We start from the raw sequence: 15,222 nt of genomic DNA on the forward strand, positions 1-15,222 counted from the left end.
TGTCTACTGACTCAAAGACTCTACGTTAATTAATTGGAATTAATTGTACCATCTGAATATAATATAGTGCCAAATTACATTTTTCTTTCCAGGAAACGTCCGAGGAAATTATTAGGAAAAAGTCTTGAATATATAAAATAAATCATTATCAAGATTTGAAATTAGCCATCAAAGATCTAACCTCAGGTTTATCACTGGTTGAATAGAGCAGATTTATATTTTCAAAGAGAAAACATTAATATATTTTAGTGAATGATAAGGACACTCAAACCTCAAACATTGTTGAATTACACAAACAAAAAGACAGAGTCAAGTTTTTTTTTTGGTGTGATATCTTCATTTCCATGACACAACAGTCTTTAGTGAGGTAGACTATAACAGGTCAAAAACATTGGAAACATTGCTCCTTAAACTGGCATGTGAAATGACATGAAATAAATATTTCCATGTACAATGTCTTCAAAATGAGGTAGAAATGGTTACAGAGAATGTACAAGATACAACAAAAGTACAACTGAAAGATAACACTGAAATGCTTTTTTCCATCAGTTGGACAAATTCAACTCATTACTTCAATGAATCAGAGTAACACCAGCGTGTAGGTTAATGTAGAGCACATTCTTTGTGTGGCATTGAAGAGCATTCCATTTTTGTAGCTAAGCGCTTAAATACTTTTTTTAATCTGGGGGTAAGAACACGTTGTTTTTTGCGTAACACCTTTTTATTAATCTATTTTTACTCCAGCATATTTTGAAGCTAAATATTTTTGTGATGGTTTTTTTTCAGCAAGCTCAATTTTATGAATATATTTCCAAATTAAAATACATTTTCATCACATTGAATTTAAGACTAAATCTGAAGCTGCGTTTCAGCCTAAATCTTACTATTAAAGGGGATCCACTCTCTGGGCATGCTTTGAGGCATGAGTTCTTAATTTTGCCAAAGAAATATTGATATGGCACAATTTATGAAGGGATGGCATTAGTGGAGCAACAAAGCTACAACTCGTTTAAAAAAAAAGGATTTACAGTTGTAACTGTACATATTTTTTGACAGTGCACATACTTGCTAAATATTTAACTTCTCCCTTCTTCATGTTGTTAATTCATGTTAGAGCTCAAATGAAGCTGATTGACTGGTGACACTGTGTCAAGCGGTTTTAACATACTTTAAAATTGGACTCTTTATTAAGACATTTAATAAACATACTTATTATAGAGCATATAATGTAATATGTGTACGTCTTGATATGTCAAAAGTTGTTTATCAGGAGTGCTTTATTTCGAGTTTGTCCACAAAAAACCTTTTCCCCACTGCTAACTACACTAACACTTAACATGTCATTCATTTCTCCACCAAAAACCTATAAGAGAATTACATTTATACATGAAGAAAATATGTTTTGTATATCTAAAAACATCATCGATGTACATTATGGCATGTATTGTCCTTTTAAAAAAAATATCTGAATTACATTCAACATTTCAGGCCTTGGTACAAAAACCTCAAGTTTCATTTTCCCAGAGCTAAGAAGCTGTGTGTGTGTGTGTGTGTGTGTGTGTGTGTGTGTGTGTGTGTGTGTGTGTGTGTGCGCGTGCGTGCGTTTTCTATTGTTAGCATCAAAGGCCTTGTAAGTTCATGGTTTCCCTGAAGTGTTCAGAGTATGTTTTGCTCTTAATAAAAGCCATGGCTCCGTTTTCATCTTGCTCCATAAAGCTCCTTACAAACACCCTAAGGTAATAACATACATTCTTATTTTATCATTCTGAGGTAACATTATTCTTCCTGAGTATTCAATAACACGACTATAAATCATCCTTTTGAGAGGCAAAAGTAAAGAGAATGCATATAAAAAAAAAAAAAATGTAAATCCTATAGCAGACAAGCAGGTAAGATGATCATAAAGAATATAATGTTGAGCAAAAATAGTTTGAGGCACTCACTCGGACGCATTCATCCTCCTCTGAGACTTGCATGCCTCTCAGTCTGGGCTGTGCATCCAAACAGAAGTAACAAACAGGCTTTTAAACCGTTCGCTCTGAGTGAATCTTTGCAGTATGCAGACTTAAGCATGGTTGTTTGTTTTTCGGTTGTTTTCTATACTCATTATTTATTGTAATAGTTGTAATATTAAAGGCGTAAGCTGCACCAATATTCGCAGATTCTTTGTTATTTCCAAGTTCAGAAGAAATCTGCAAGTAAACAACACACTTTGAAGACGATCCGCATCTACTCGTATGCTGTCATTGTGTGAATGCTAAATACATTTTTAAATGAACATACAATCTTAGATTATTCCCCTTTCTTTAAACTAAAACAATTTTAAAGGGCGGCTTCATGTATACTATATGTAATCATTTGATAAGCAGCTTGTAATGTATAAACTGGACAAAAAAAACAAAAGGTTGTTCTGCAATGAAAAAGGTTGCGAACAAGAAGCAGGACACCGGGATAGAATAAGATCAAGAAACATGAAAAGAAGCTGAAAAAAAGTCAAGAATGAGTAAAGCTAGGGGGAAAGCGAGGGATGAGCTGGGAAACATTCATTTCTCAAGGCCGGGTGACACACCGAGCCTCGGAGTCAGCTGTGTAAAGTAGCAGTGATTGTGCTGAAGTAGTATGGCAATCTCACCATTTCAGTTATTGCTCTCCTTACTTTTTGGTCGGTAATGATTTTTGTGGTGCGGTAGAACGTATTGCAGTCAAACTCCTTTTACATACATAATGGCCACACTTCTAAAACAGCACACGTTGCAGTGCGGCTGCAGCAGTAGCAGAAAGGAAATAAATAGGATCCTGAGAGAAACAGACACTCATACGTTAGACTGTCTTAAAGCTATCTATGTAGAGAACCTTAACCTCACCCCTAAGACTTACCTCAACCTTACCGGGCAAATGCCCCTGTGAATCTTTGGAAAAACAGGAATAATGAAAATGGTAAAGATACATAAGAAATACCAGTCTTGTGCCCTCTTGTGTTCGCTAGTGAAATTAAACCTTTCATTGACTAATCCAATTTTGTTCCCTGGATTAAGAACCCTGGTTGGTTTCAAAGAGAGAGATCCTCTCAGTGTCGTCAGCGCCCTGCAGTGGGGTCCTCAGATCGTGTGTGCGATGAGGGTATCTTCATAGACATTCTCTGTTGCTGAGGAAAGTTGTGCTCCCCTGACACACTCTCTCCTGCCAGGCCTGATGGTGGGCTGTAGTCCCCTGCTCCTCCATAAGGGGGTGACATCATGGGCTTTCCAGGTTTGTAGGCCTGTGGGTCTGAGGCAGAGCCGCTCATATCGTAGCCATTGCCGTGCCCGTTGCCGTGGCCTTTACTATGACCGTTGCCGTACTTTCTGTAGCGGGATCCTTCCACCTCTGCTCCCTCCTGTCCTTCCTCCGCCATCTCAAAGGCCTTGCGTTTCAGCGGCACCCCTCCCTCGGAGCTCCCTCCAAGGCTGTGAGATGGGTAGCTGTAACTGCCCCCCACCATGGTGGGTCTAGGGGCCAGAGGAGTTGGGGCACTAATCCCAGGGGGCAGGTAGGAGGCACTGGGGTGGCTGTATCCAGAGGACAGGCTGGTTTGGGGGTAGCACCCTGGAGGGTAGTTGTAGACAGGAGTGCTGGCACTGTAGCTGGGCACTAGAGTGGGTGCGGCCTGCAAAGAGTGTAGAGAGCCAGGGGGAAGTGCTGCGCTGGGCTGAGGGCAGTATCCTGAGGACAGATAGGTGCTGTTGTAGGCAGGAGGGTATTCCTGAGATGACGGAGCACTGCAGGTGCCAGCGCCACTATAACCTGGCTCAGAGGCCAAGTTACTGCTCACTACTGTCACACTTCCTGTGGCTGGGATGCCCACAGATAGAGAGCCCACCTTGGTGCCAGTTAATGCCTCCAGTCCAGGGTAACACTCGATGCCCTGACCCAGAGCCCATGGCTCAGATTCAGTTTTCAGGAAAGTTCCAGGCTCTGGGTAGACCCCTGTAGGAGGGCGATCATAGGACAGCTCCAAACCCGAGTACTTCTCAGCGTAGCGTTTGAGCAGAGAAGAAGCTGTAAGGGCTGATATGTCATCACTGGCCCAAGGGTAACCTCCAGGGGCATAGCCACGGCGACCAGCTGTGGCGTAAGGGTCGTGTTTGTGGCCAGACGGCGGTGAGGTGGTAGAGGTGACATCTAGGTGCTGCTCAGGCCACTGAGATAAGGGGGCGGCGTGCTCCGGGGACCAGTGCATCTTCAACAGACCTGACAGATACAAGACCAAAGCTGAGTTAGTTCACACAATAGTGACATTATATATGTATATATATATATATATATATATATATATATATATATATATATATATATTTATGTTTGTTTTTTTGAAGATCAGGAACCCTCCAAAATGTTTAAGATGTGTTAAATGAAACATACATACAGCTTATACAGCATTTTATCTCGACCAGATAGTTTTTTTTTATTATATTTAGCCTCTTCCAAAACTTCATGAATATCTGCCCTCATAATCACATCGGCTGACCGCCCCTTTTCCAGAATCATGTCAATGCTTAGCCTGTGCTCTTCTACACAGTCTCATCCAGGCAGGGGACAACTGTTGTAATCTTTATGTGAAGCCGGCAACATAGCCCCCAGCTTGGTCTCCACGGCGATAAGCCTCTATCAGGCTGCCCTCTGCCTTTGCCTCTCTCACATTAGAGCCATTGTTGTCTCTCTGTGACTCTCTTAGTCCACAAAGCCATCCCCACCGAGCGTGTGATCTAATTCGGCCCAAACCTCAGGGGTCTGCTGAACGGGGGGAATAGGAGGTGGGGTCCGTGTGGAGAGTGGGGATCAGAGTAGTTTTTTTATTATACTACACACTGAGAGACCGCACCAGTATATCCAGGAACACTATTACAAGTGCACTGATTAATTTGATCTGATTTCCACATGCCATGTTAGATAATACATAAACATCTACACAAACAATTGATCCACTGGTTTAGTGGTCGTGGGCTTTGATTGGCTTCTGCAGGCCTGGTCTTTTTGAACTGGCATTACTCTGACATTCCAGGCATTGGAGATTATTAATAAACTGTCCTGACCTCGGGCCTGAGCCAGAGGGGCTTCCCCGCAACAGCACAGGACAGAGGAAGAAGTTACTGCCGCAGTTTCACCAACAGGGATGGACAAATAATTCATACTGGAGAACCTGGAACCAGAAAATGTAAAAAAAATGAGAATGATCAAAAATAATTGCTGATTAATTGTCCTTCAAGTAATAGACGTATTGTTCCATCTCTATTCAAGCCCGTTTATCTAGATGTTCTATGTATTGGGCCATGCCTGTTGAAGATTTTAAAATGCATAAAAAGCAGAAGTGGCAGGTGTTGACACACACACTTACTCACTCACACGTCTGGTCTGAAACTGTTTTGAAACAGATGGGCCTCAAACGGTCCACATGTTGATCCCTGAATTAAATTATCCTTCAACCCAATAATTCCACTCATCCAATCCAGGGATCGGAGCGCTCTCGACCAGCACAAACTCCACCCTATGCTCCTGGGAATTCTGATTGGTTACGGTGCTCATCCCGTGCACAAAAACATTATTGGCACAGGGCAGAAAACTGTTTATATTCCCACCAACACACATTCATATCTAGCTAAACACAATATCTCAGGAAGGAATATGAGAGATCCTTCTGTACACTAAGGTCATAATCTAAATCACTGCACATCACAATCTAGGAAAATACCAGAGGGTTATATTCATTGTATTTAACAGTAATCTACAGATCATGGCTTGATTACTGAATGGGTCTTCTGGGCGCAGGGTCAGGAAGCCCCTAAGCCCCCTAAACCCTAACCACAGTGCCTACTGTGGAGCAACCGAGCCAAAAAGTTCCATGTCAATATCAGAGCCCCGAAAGGTCCTTTGGAAAAACCAGAGGAGATACACTAAATGTTCACCAGGAAGAAGCCATCAGGGTTTATATATATATATATATATATATATATATATATATATATATATATATATATATATATATATATATATATATATATATACATATATATATATATACATATATATATATATATATATATATATATATATATATATATATGTATATATATATAGTATATATATGTGTATATATAGTATATATATGTATATAAATGTGTATATGTGTATATAGTATGTATATATATATATATATATATATATATATATATAGTGTATATGTATATATATATATATATATATATATATATATATATATATATATAGTGTATATTTAAGCAATAGCTCACCACAGGCCGTGGTATATGCTTATTATATCACAGTTAAGGGGCGTGGTTCAACCCCCTTAACTGTGATATAATGACCATATATCACGGTCTGAAGTGAGCTATTGCTTTTATAAAACGGTTACCAAGTGTGGCAATATGAAAGAAAAATACACACTCCAATTTAAATAGTTTTTATTATTAAATAATGATGTTCAAAATAAAATAGTCCCTCCGTTGCCTTCTGCACAAAACATAGTGCTAACAGCTAGCGCGCTAACAGTTAGCGCGGTGTTCTGTTCGTTTCGTTTTTTTCCATTTGGTCTACCTGCTCTACACGTAGCTCTGCATGTCGTCTTTTAGGGTCTTTTTTATCTGGCGATAGGCACTGATCAATCCACTCCTCCATAGTAGAGAACGTTGTACTATACGGATTGCATAAATGGACAGTCCCTTGTATTGGCGCATGCGCGACCGGAACCCGGAAGCAGATTGAACTGTAAACATGTCTGTGTTTCAGCCTGTATAGTACGTGTTTGATTATTGTCATTTCACGCTGATATTATTTATGATAAAAGCAACCGAATGAATGGAACTCTGTTCTTATTTACATAGTAAAGCTTTGTAAGTTTGTTTCTTAACGGACATAATTTAACAGCTGTAACGGTTGTAGCTTTTTGTCAGACGCTGAGGGATACTGACTTGTTGTGAAAAGTAACTACAATTCTACCCGTGATATACGCTCATTATATCACGGCTAAGAACCAATCAGATTGCTTGATTTGACATGTCCGTTTTATAAATATGTATATATATAGTGTGTGTATATATATATATATATATATATATATATATATATATATATATATATATATATATAGTGTGTGTATATATATATATATGTGTATATATATATGTGTATATATATATATACACTAAATATATATATAGTATATATATATATATGTGTATGTATAGTATATATATATATAGTATATATATGGTATATATATATATAGTATATATATAGTATATATCTGTGTATATATATGTATATATTATATATGTATATATATATATATAGTCTATTATTCTATATATTCTATATATAGTGTCTATCTCTGTATATCTATGTGTCTCTACTATATGTCTAATATATATAGTATCTATAATCTATATAATATACTATATATATAGTATATATATAGATACTATCTACTTCGAATAGAGTTATATCGTCTTATTATGTCTCTCTCTAATCTCTCATTTCCTCTCTCTTATCATTCATCTCTTCTCCTAATACCTCTCTATCTCTATATCTATATTAATCTCTATATCTCTTCCTCTCTCTTCATCTCATCTATCTATCCTCTCTATCTCTATCTATCTATATACTATATAGTATATATATACATATATAGTATATATGTCTATATCTACTATATATAGTATATATGTATATATACTATAATATATAGTATATATATATAGTATATATGTATATACTATATATATATATAGTGTATATATATATATATATATAGTATATATAGTTGATTGGAAGATAAGAACCTGGAAAACAGTTGTGTTCATTGGAAGATGTGAATGTCGTATAGTATCAGATGACTCCCTGTAATCTGAAAAACTTGTTTGTTCTCCCAATGAAAATCATTCTGCAGCTCTTTGCAGACTTCAGCTAAATGCTAAATATATTATATATATGTTTTTAGAAATGCTTTAATACATACACACTTCTTGCAGACGGACAGAACATTAATCTACAATATGAAATCCATCACTATATGAAGAATCATGTGTGTTGAAATAATCTGTGGCCTGGTTGCAATGTTTACACACTCATTCCAGTCCCAGTCTAATGAAGGATTAGAGCACACGAGGCTTATGGCAGTGTCAGTGCTCTGTGACAATCTGACAGTCGTGGACAAGAATTAAAGAAGCATCACCACTGCTGAGCTTACTCCTTAGGCTGACTGTAAACTTAAAAATCAAGGAAGGCTTTATTCCAAGGCTAAGCAACGATTATCTTACTTGATTATGTTTGTGTGCAATAGCACAAAATGATATTGATTTTCTTTGTTATGGCAGTAACTATGAAATAAGATTGTTTAAAGGAAGTGTTAGGGCTGGGCAATATGACGATATAGAAATGTCTACAGCGTATACTTTCTATATCGTTTCTGTTGTGGTATAGGCTCGGACTATTTTTATAAATTTAGTGGTTATATCATATATAGACTATTTGGTTATTGAATTACCAGAAACATACTCTATCATGATGTATATCGTTATAGAAACATGAAGTGAATCTGCTCACACCGCCCAGCCCTAGGCAGTAGTGACTTGGCCATTAATACTGGTAATAATTGTCGTGTCAAACTTTCACCTGTTTCTTTCTTATTGAAAGAAAAAACTGTTGTTTTGTTACACACTGTATCGGCAGATGACACCACGAGATACAAGTCCATACAGTAGATCTACCTAATAGAGGGTATATCGTACCTATTATAGGAAAGCACTAATTACTAAAAAGACTGAAATGTCTCAAAGGGGAAAACTAGAGTGTGTTAATGTAACTCTGTGTTCTCTATCAGATGACCAATATTACAAATTCAGTCACGCTCCCATTATATTCCCAACTCCTCATTCTTTCTCTTTGTACACAGTAAAATAGTTCTTATTTTACCAAGACTGCTTCTTAATAAGAAGAAATGTAAGAGAATGCGACCATGTTTGCCTATTTTCCAGGAATTCCTGCGGCAGATTAAAACCTCTTACTGTTCACGAGTGCTGTAGCATCAGACATCTGTGTTAAAGTGAGGATATTAGGGCACAGGGTTGGGGTATTAGAAGGGATGAGTGAGGGAGCCCCTAGCCCTAATCTAGCACCTCATGTTGGCTCAGGGCTTGGAAACACCCCTCCATTCTTGGCCATGCTTGGCTTACCAAGAGACAAAGATGAGTACTAAGCCGACTTGATGCTATGACAGCTTTCCTTAATCATTGTGATTATCATACTGTCGACCAGCACCAGTGTTTCCTCTTTTGTCCTGCAGCAGTTTGGCTACAGGACACATCAGATGGAGGGGAAGCTAGCAGGGATGAGAAAACCAAAGAAAGCCAGAGCATGAAAGAGCAGGCGGTTTATTTAAGAAATATGTTATCTATGCTGCGCTGTCACTACGTCCTACGTCACCCCAAGTTACTATAGATATGTAACAGATTACCAGTTACCCTAGTAAAAATAATTATAATAACCTAGTTATAAATTTAATTACTTAATCAAAATAATGTACTTTATTACATTTGATTACTTTTCTAACAAATGTTTTAAAGTTGAAAAGTCCTAAAAAACATAAACACATAAGAAAATACACTTTTCTCCCTGTGTTCAATATGTTTCTAACATATTGAAACCTTCTGACAACGTACTGCATGTGCAGTGCCCTACACTCAATGTATCTACAGATCAGTGTTTGCTGCCTTTTCTTGCCAGAGCCCTTTGCGGTGGGATCTTTCTCACATTGAAATGAATGAGAATGTCTAATCATTTGTACTTATGCAGAAACCTCAGACACCTGACCTCTAGCTGAGGTGATGTGACACTAAAAAGGCGGCCTCTGGCAGACAAGTAGGAACTTTTGCTATTATGCATTTATTCTAAATCCAAACATAGTTATGTTAACATACTCTCACCTTCACTTCATCACATAGACCAGTAACAGTTGTGGTGAAGGAAACGTTTACGCTTCAAAATGGCTTTGCGAGATGAAAGATTCATGTAGCATTATTGAGAAGAGCGAGATTAGATCAGAAGAGGGGATGGCCTGTGAGAGCACTGAGCGTGTTGTGGCAAGAGGGGATCAAGCATAACGAGGTTAGAGGGAAATACTAACATCCCAAGCAGACACTGCATGTAGTTATATACATGTGGTTAGAGGCGATTGTAGGCTGCGGCGAAATCCTCTGGGAACCCAGAGAAACACCACAGTGACCTACAGTGTAGCTGCCATGACACTCGCAATTATAAATCGGACTTGAGTGTGCGTGTAATTAATCATCCCAACACAAGCAAGTAAGTCTCCTTTAATCTACCCAGAGCAGGAAGTGAGGTAAACTCTTCCTCTTCTGTCCGAATCAAGACCCATACATGGATCCTACACGGCCTCGGGGTTCACCAAAACATCAAAAATAAGCATGTTGTGTGTGTGTGTGTGTGTGTGTGTGTGTGTGTGTGTGTGTGTGAGTGTGTGTGTTTGTACGCACCAATGTGTAATGCCAGGGTTTCTGTGGGTCTTAAAATGTGTCCTACGATTGTCTTGAATTCGATTTTATAGGTCTTAAAATGAGCTGCAAATTAACAAGAGGGTTATCAGAATTAGTTTCTTTTTTCTTGCCTCCATGTTTTAATCCTTAGCTTTTTTATGTAAATTAGGTTTTGTAAGTCTTTTATGAATGAATTGAATTGAAAGGTTTTCCTCAGTAAACTAACCGTATAATATATTCATTGCTGTTAAATAGTGTATTACTATTATATTGTTTAATAATAATAATGTCAATTATTGCATGTACTTGTAAGTCATTCTAGGACTCTATCCCTCTGCCAGTATGAGCGCAACATACAAATGGGTTTTTTTATTTAATTCTATGTGTTCTTTAGAAGTCCTACATTTCACTTGTTGAAACTTGCAGAAACCCTGAAAGCAGGTAGTCGTGTGTTTGTAACAGGAACGGATCAATCCAATAAAGAGAGGGACTGAGTGTAACTCGCAGCTCTCTGTTGAGCTGTCAACAACCTCCACTAAAACCAGTTTCAGTGCTCCAACCGTCACGTCTTAATGAGTCTCCGATGATCATCGATGGGATATGTAATATATTCACCAAATGATTTTCTCTTTTAAGGAAAACACATTTATGCAAGTCATGGATGTATTATGTGCATCAGTGCAGGCTAGCTTGACTCGCAGTCCACTGCATGGTCAGTATGAGTAATTAGGGGTTAATTAGATGAAAGTGCGTGTGGGGGAAGGGGTTGACCGGAATGGGGATTTGGGGGTTGTGAGGCATTAGAGGCTGGAAACAAAAATCTGGAGCTGAAAGGTCCTCTGTTAGTGCTTTTTACTCCACTCACAATAAACAAAGACTTACATTTCCTGAGGATGGACAGACACTCAGAAATACACACCCAGAAGAACACACAGGCTCAAGCAAACTCCTATATTGTGCTTTGGGCGCTGTGTTTAGCTTCTTCTGGCCAACAGGCAGAGGAGCTCTTAGTCATCTATCGGATGAGTCAGGCGGCTGGAATGCCAGGAATCTAACCTGAGATCTATTTACAAAGCACATATCCTCTCCATACGCTCAGCACGCAGCATCCACTCTCAGGCTAAAGGAAGGCAGCCAGAGAACATGCCCTATCAGCTGGTCGCACATTATTGGGCAATTTGTATTAGTTAGGGCTAATTCACACCACTGCTTGGAAGATCAATACATCAGAGGAGAAATGGGATATGAATATACACGGAGCATGTCGAGATTCTCAATATACAATGGACCACACACACATCACACAGCTATCTATGTCTTCTTTGCTTACAGAGTGAATGAGGGTTAGATTGTTATGTAAGTCTAAACGCTGCAGCCAGTGTGAAGGAGGATCTGCTGATGAGAGGAAAAAAAAAACCCTCTCCCACCCTTTTCCCCTTCCCCCTTTGCTCCAGGCCTGCACAGTCCACCAGGCCAAACTGCTGTCAGTCAATCAACTACTGTACCTTATCTAAGTTATGTTTTACACACCTCTTAACCTACAAGTCATTTCTTACTTCAAATCACATTGCGCTTTAAGTCAGATTGTGGTTTTACCCACTAAAACGGACACATCACACAGATTTATCTCAAAGCACGACTGAGAAACTAGTTTACTTTGAAAAATGTCTATCCTCCTTTTTCCTCTCATTGTATTTAATTGTGTTACTTTTCTTTCACTCTGATTTCCCCCCCCCCAACGTCTTCCTTTCTTTAGGCCTCCCTCCTTCTCTCTGTGCTGTAGCAAAGACAGGACCGTGTGTCCGAGCCTGTGTGGTCAGTTTCCCCCTCCCCCACTCCTTTAGCTCACACACACACACATGTGGCAGAGGCTGGCCTGGCCCCTCTTTGCTTATTGTGTCCACTCATATATCAGGCTGCAGCTGACCAGTCCCTCCTCACGTCCCCCTCCATCTGCCCTTCACTTTGCTCTTTCTCTGTCATTTTACCACCAGCAGCACAGGTCTTAACTATACCACCTAATGAGGATCTAAGGTGTGCTACAATTTGCTTTACGAGCTTTTGTGATTGCCATGGAGGACTAATGTGTGTGTGTGAATGGAGGCGGAGGGTGATGTTTATTTGTCCCTCTATACAGGACTAATGAGGAGCTGGTGACACCAGGTTACTAACGATCTGGCTTTTATCCACAGAATCGCTTCACCCTGGTAACTGGTGGCTAAAACTGCTAATCATCATTATAGACATAGCCCATGATGAGGTGTGGTTGATTGTGATTGTATGTTTACTTGTTTGAGTGTGTGTGTGTGTCTGTGTGTGTGTGATTCTGTGAGATTTGGTTTGAGTAGTTGTGGTTGTAAAACATTACTGGCATCATAGGATTGTGTGTAGTCGAAGTATCTGTGGTAGGAAATCTAACGTGACGCTGTGAGTCTTTTTGAGGGAGGAATGTGACATACGTACGTTACTAAAACTTCTGTCCGCTCAGAAAGAACTCCCTCCTTCTCCCTGGAAGTTTTCCGTGGTTTGTCTCTGTGCATCTGCGTCGCTCTTTAGAATATTAAAACCTATCAATAAATCCCTGTTGCATTATTCCAATCAGGTTAGCGTTGTAATCCTGTTAAAGCTTGGCCGAATCAATAGCCCAGTCAATCAATATGAGCATATTCATCAGCCGGGATAGCAACCTCTCATGATTAGCACACAAGCGAGGCCTATACTGTGATGTGTCGCAGAGATTTATGTGATTTAATCTGCTTTTACATACTAATAATGCAAACATATGTACAAGCTTTTACATTTAAGTTCATTTATATAGATACATTAAGGTGGGATAGTGCTATCATTGTTTCAAAATAAGTATGACCATGATTTTATGTATCTTCCATTCTTAAAGAAAAGCTCTGAATAACTGCTCCTCTGCACTGCTTCACAAGTGCACGCTGCTCCTTAGGAAGACAGTGGTGCTTTTGCTGCTGTCTGTTTCAACAAATTCTTACTATATTCACATGGAGGGGCTGAAAAAACAGCAAATGAACACTTTCTGTGAAATTCCTCAATGCAAAGCCTGAAGACTCAGCTGTTAAAGCCATTAGCATATCTGTCTTCTCAAAATGACTTCTCTGAGACCCCCCAGCCCCTCGCTTCCCTCTACTGAGCCACAGGAGATGAGCCCTGGACAAAAGAAGAAGTTGTACAGAAAAACTCAAACCAATCGAGGTGGCATTGTTCACGTGCAGCCTCAGACCCATCATTGGACAATACCAACATATTAATCCAAGCACACGGGCTGTGTACACACGTGTAAAAAAATAAAAACGTTTTAAAAAGCAGTGCAGACTTACTGTATGGGGTGACAGGACTGAGCATTCTGCAGCCCTGGCCCCAGGTGAAGAGGGGGGGGGGGACCGGGTCCACTTGGTGCTAGTGAGGGCCCAGCTGCATGCTGCGGGGCCTCCTGCTTCTCCTGCTGCTGCTTGTGCGGCTGTTGGCTCGGCTAGTGACTGGCCTCCTGGACCCCTCCATGGTTCATTTCACAGTTCAACACCGCTCCGACACGCTGCCACCTGAAGAGCATACACATGCCAATGTCAGAGCCAAAACACACAGTGAATAAAACGAGAGTGTTTGTTTTGATTTCGGCCACTCAAGGCCAGATTATAGGGAAATTTTGAGAAATCAATTCATGTATAAACAGAAAGAAAGCCCATATTTTGCTTGCAGTTATTAATTGGTGAATTCAATATTCTCATATAAAAGTGAAAATAATAAGATAAATACTTGCAGAAAGCAACTGATATTGACTCATAATGAGTTTCTCACATGCTCACTTTTGCTTTCCTCAGTTTTTCTGTCTGTTTATGTGCATGCACGTGTGTGAGCGTCCGATCAAGAGAGAGTTTGAACGCTAAATGCACTGACAGAGAGGGGGCTTTTACCCTCTGACCACAAAACCGCACGGCCAGCGGAGACAAGTTTCTAATTCTTTGAAGCCACCCACGTTTCAACACAAACACTACAAACCACAACAGCCACAGGAACTTTGTACTCTCTGCAGAACAAGGAAGCTATCATGTCTAACATGAAATACATGAGGGGAAAAATAGGAGAGTGCAAAGACATGTAACCTGGTTTGACATATAAAGGACAAACTATTGATTATGTCATACGTATATGTAAAGAAGAGAAACTATAGCAAGTATAATGGAGTAAGCAGCACATAAAAGAGGGAATAGAGAGCATTGGAAATGACAGGAATGTGCAAGAAGCAGCAGAAACATTGACATTCCTGCTGAAAGGAGATAAAAGCAAAACATTTTCTCAACAAGTGACTAAATGGTTACTGACCTGATCATGCCTGGATTTGCTGGACGAGTGGATCAATTTGGAAAGTAATCCACTATTCCACAAAGTACAACAGGGGAGCCGACATGTACATGTGAGTGTGTATGTGTGTGTGTGCAGCTTGTACTCTCTTCTGGGACCCTATCCTTCTCTCCCTCGCTTGCTCTCCCTGCAGCTCCCTTCTCCCTCCCCCCTCTCGTTCTCCCTCGCCCAGTGACAACAGAGCAGCACATACATCCCCTCCCCCAACCAAGCCACCCCTCCCCCTCCTCCCTCTCCCTCTCTTTTGTTAAAACTATTTCAGTAGAAAGGGAGAGAGAGGGAAAAAGTG

The 15,222-nt window shown here is 39.7% G+C and overlaps 1 protein-coding gene across 1 annotated transcript; it reads right to left on the reverse strand.

Moving 5' to 3' along the window:
* Positions 1–331: 331 nt before the first annotated feature.
* LOC115008244 (fidgetin) lies at positions 332–15,006 on the reverse strand. The gene is made up of 3 exons (XM_029431706.1): positions 14,895–15,006; positions 13,892–14,113; positions 332–4,230 (listed from the first exon to the last, which is right to left on the reverse strand). The coding sequence occupies exons 2-3, from the start codon at positions 13,914–13,916 to the stop codon at positions 3,077–3,079; spliced, it is 1,179 nt and encodes a 392-aa protein (XP_029287566.1). The 5' UTR covers positions 13,917–14,113; positions 14,895–15,006; the 3' UTR covers positions 332–3,076.
* Between the last annotated feature and the right edge of the window lie 216 nt (positions 15,007–15,222).

This window comes from Cottoperca gobio, chromosome 5 (genome assembly GCF_900634415.1).
Source record: "Cottoperca gobio chromosome 5, fCotGob3.1, whole genome shotgun sequence".
In the NCBI taxonomy this organism is placed as follows: Eukaryota; Metazoa; Chordata; class Actinopteri; order Perciformes; family Bovichtidae; genus Cottoperca; species Cottoperca gobio.

Excerpts from the sequence above, each read along its gene's own strand:
- LOC115008244 (XM_029431706.1), bottom strand. The coding sequence starts at position 13,916 with ATGCTCAGTCCTGTCACCCCATACA. Across the intron at positions 4,231-13,891 it reads CAGTCCTGTCACCCCATACA|GTCTGTTGAAGATGCACTGG; the intron begins GTAAGTCTGCAC and ends TGTATCTGTCAG.